The sequence below is a fragment of the Wasmannia auropunctata genome, unplaced genomic scaffold (assembly GCF_000956235.1).
Source record: "Wasmannia auropunctata unplaced genomic scaffold, wasmannia.A_1.0 LD336090.1, whole genome shotgun sequence".
NCBI classification, from domain to species: domain Eukaryota; kingdom Metazoa; phylum Arthropoda; class Insecta; order Hymenoptera; family Formicidae; genus Wasmannia; species Wasmannia auropunctata.
In genome coordinates, this window is record NW_012026800.1 from 4,373,282 (window position 1) to 4,375,073 (window position 1,792).

A 1,792-nucleotide genomic window follows, 5' to 3' on the forward strand; every position below is an offset into this window, starting at 1 on the left:
GTCAACCGATTCGGACGTGCTAGCGAGCGTATTTCTGTTGCGATATTAAAGAAAGTTTTTTTATTAAACATTTCGTCTCCTTTATTTCGGTCGTGTTTGCGCGAGTGCAGTGTGAATGCGGCACGCGAGAAAGCTCAACGACAGAGCGCAACAATATAAAAATTAAAGCACAATTGTGTAAACGTAATACGTGTGTCAAGAATTGTAAATAATTTATTCTTTATCATTGTCAAAACTGGAATCTTGAAGGTCTTTATCATCAAAATCATATTTTGATAATCGTCAAAATCATTATAATCATCATTTTCATCATCATCACCATTATAATATTTGCCATCATGTTGCATTTCTTCGTTTGTGTCGGCTACTATAAAAAAAGATATATAACAATTATTTACTATATAAAGATATTCTGGCTAAACTTCCAAAAACAAATACGCTTAATTGTTATGATTTTTTGCAGAAATACTCGGAATGATATCAAATGAATATCCTTAAATGGATTTTCTGCGTAAACAAAGTTTAATACAAAAAATGTTTAAATAAAGTTATATATTGTTATACCTTTTTTTTTAACGAGGTGGTAAATCTTCCAAAGACTCCCTGCGCCTGAGACAGGGGAGTGCAGGATTCAACTCTCAACTAGTCTCTAATAGCCTAACGCCTTCAGACCAGTCGCCTAGTTGCTAAAATCCAACCCCGAAAGATAGACCTAACCCGATCTAAGAGGGTGGCCTCGGGACTGCCAGAGAGCATTACTTCAGGGCCACCCTCAGGATCATGGGAACAAACTTCCACGACTGTCAGGCTTCCGCCAGAAAAAATTAACGATTAAGTCCAAGAGATGAAGAACAATTATGACGAATGATAATTTTCTGTACACGCAGAGATACTTCACTCCTCTTCTTCCCACAAATCCTCAAAGAAGACCTCCCTTATACGAGCCTGTCTGGCTATCTCCGCCTCCTCCTTCGTCCGCATCACCTGTTCGCAGAAGACACTAAATGCCTCCCATTTTTCTCTTGATTCCAGAAATCAAGTCGGAATCAAGGCCTCCATTGACAAATCCGGTCCTACGATCTCTGCAAGCGCCCCCCCTCCCACTATTTAGGGCCCATGCAGGACACCCAGCGTGTAATAGTTGAAGTCGCATGGGTCATCACAATGGGAGCAGTCCCTGCCCGGAGCTTTTCCGATACGGTACAGATAATCATTAAAATACCCATGGCCGGTCATGACCTGCGTCATCCTGTAAGTTAAGTAACCATGGATGTGTTTGTACCAATACTGTAGAACCAATATCCTTCTTATCTCCACTGCTGTAGTACCAGACCTAGCGTAGTCCTCCTTCCATCTGTTCAGCGCCCTGTCCAGTGCCATTTTTCTGATCCTCTCCCGGATCCAGTACGTGACTCTAATTTCCTCAGCCTGGACTGCACGGGTATCAGTGAACACTTTCATATACTTTTTCGCCAGAAAATCCACGGGAATAACCCTGGCCAGAAGGAATGCCGCCTGGTAGGAGACAATTCTATCTCTGCCGCAAATTCCCATAGGTATATTCCTATATGGATCATGTCCCATGGGAAAATGACCCAGGTGCCCCATAGGTAACCTACATGGGACTTATATGGGACCTTCATCTCAAGTAGAAAATAAACTAGAAATTAGCCAGTAACTGGCCAGTAATTGGCTAATTGCATTGGCTAGATACTGATCAGTTTAAGCGACGCTTGTTTGGGCAATAACTGGACAGAAAATTTAGTCAGTTTCTAGCTAGTTATTGGTCAGT

At 41.7% G+C, this 1,792-nt stretch overlaps 1 protein-coding gene across 1 annotated transcript; it reads right to left on the bottom strand.

Moving 5' to 3' along the window:
• Window positions 1-1,107: 1,107 nt before the first annotated feature.
• Window positions 1,108-1,608, bottom strand: LOC105448080. The gene has a single exon (XM_011686444.1). It carries the CDS (start codon window positions 1,606-1,608, stop codon window positions 1,108-1,110), a length of 501 nt encoding a protein of 166 aa, XP_011684746.1.
• Window positions 1,609-1,792: the final 184 nt, after the last annotated feature.

Bases quoted from the DNA above. Each gene is read 5' to 3' on its own strand.
- LOC105448080 (XM_011686444.1), bottom strand. From the start codon at position 1,608: ATGGGGCACCTGGGTCATTTTCCCATGGGACATGATCCATATAGGAAT.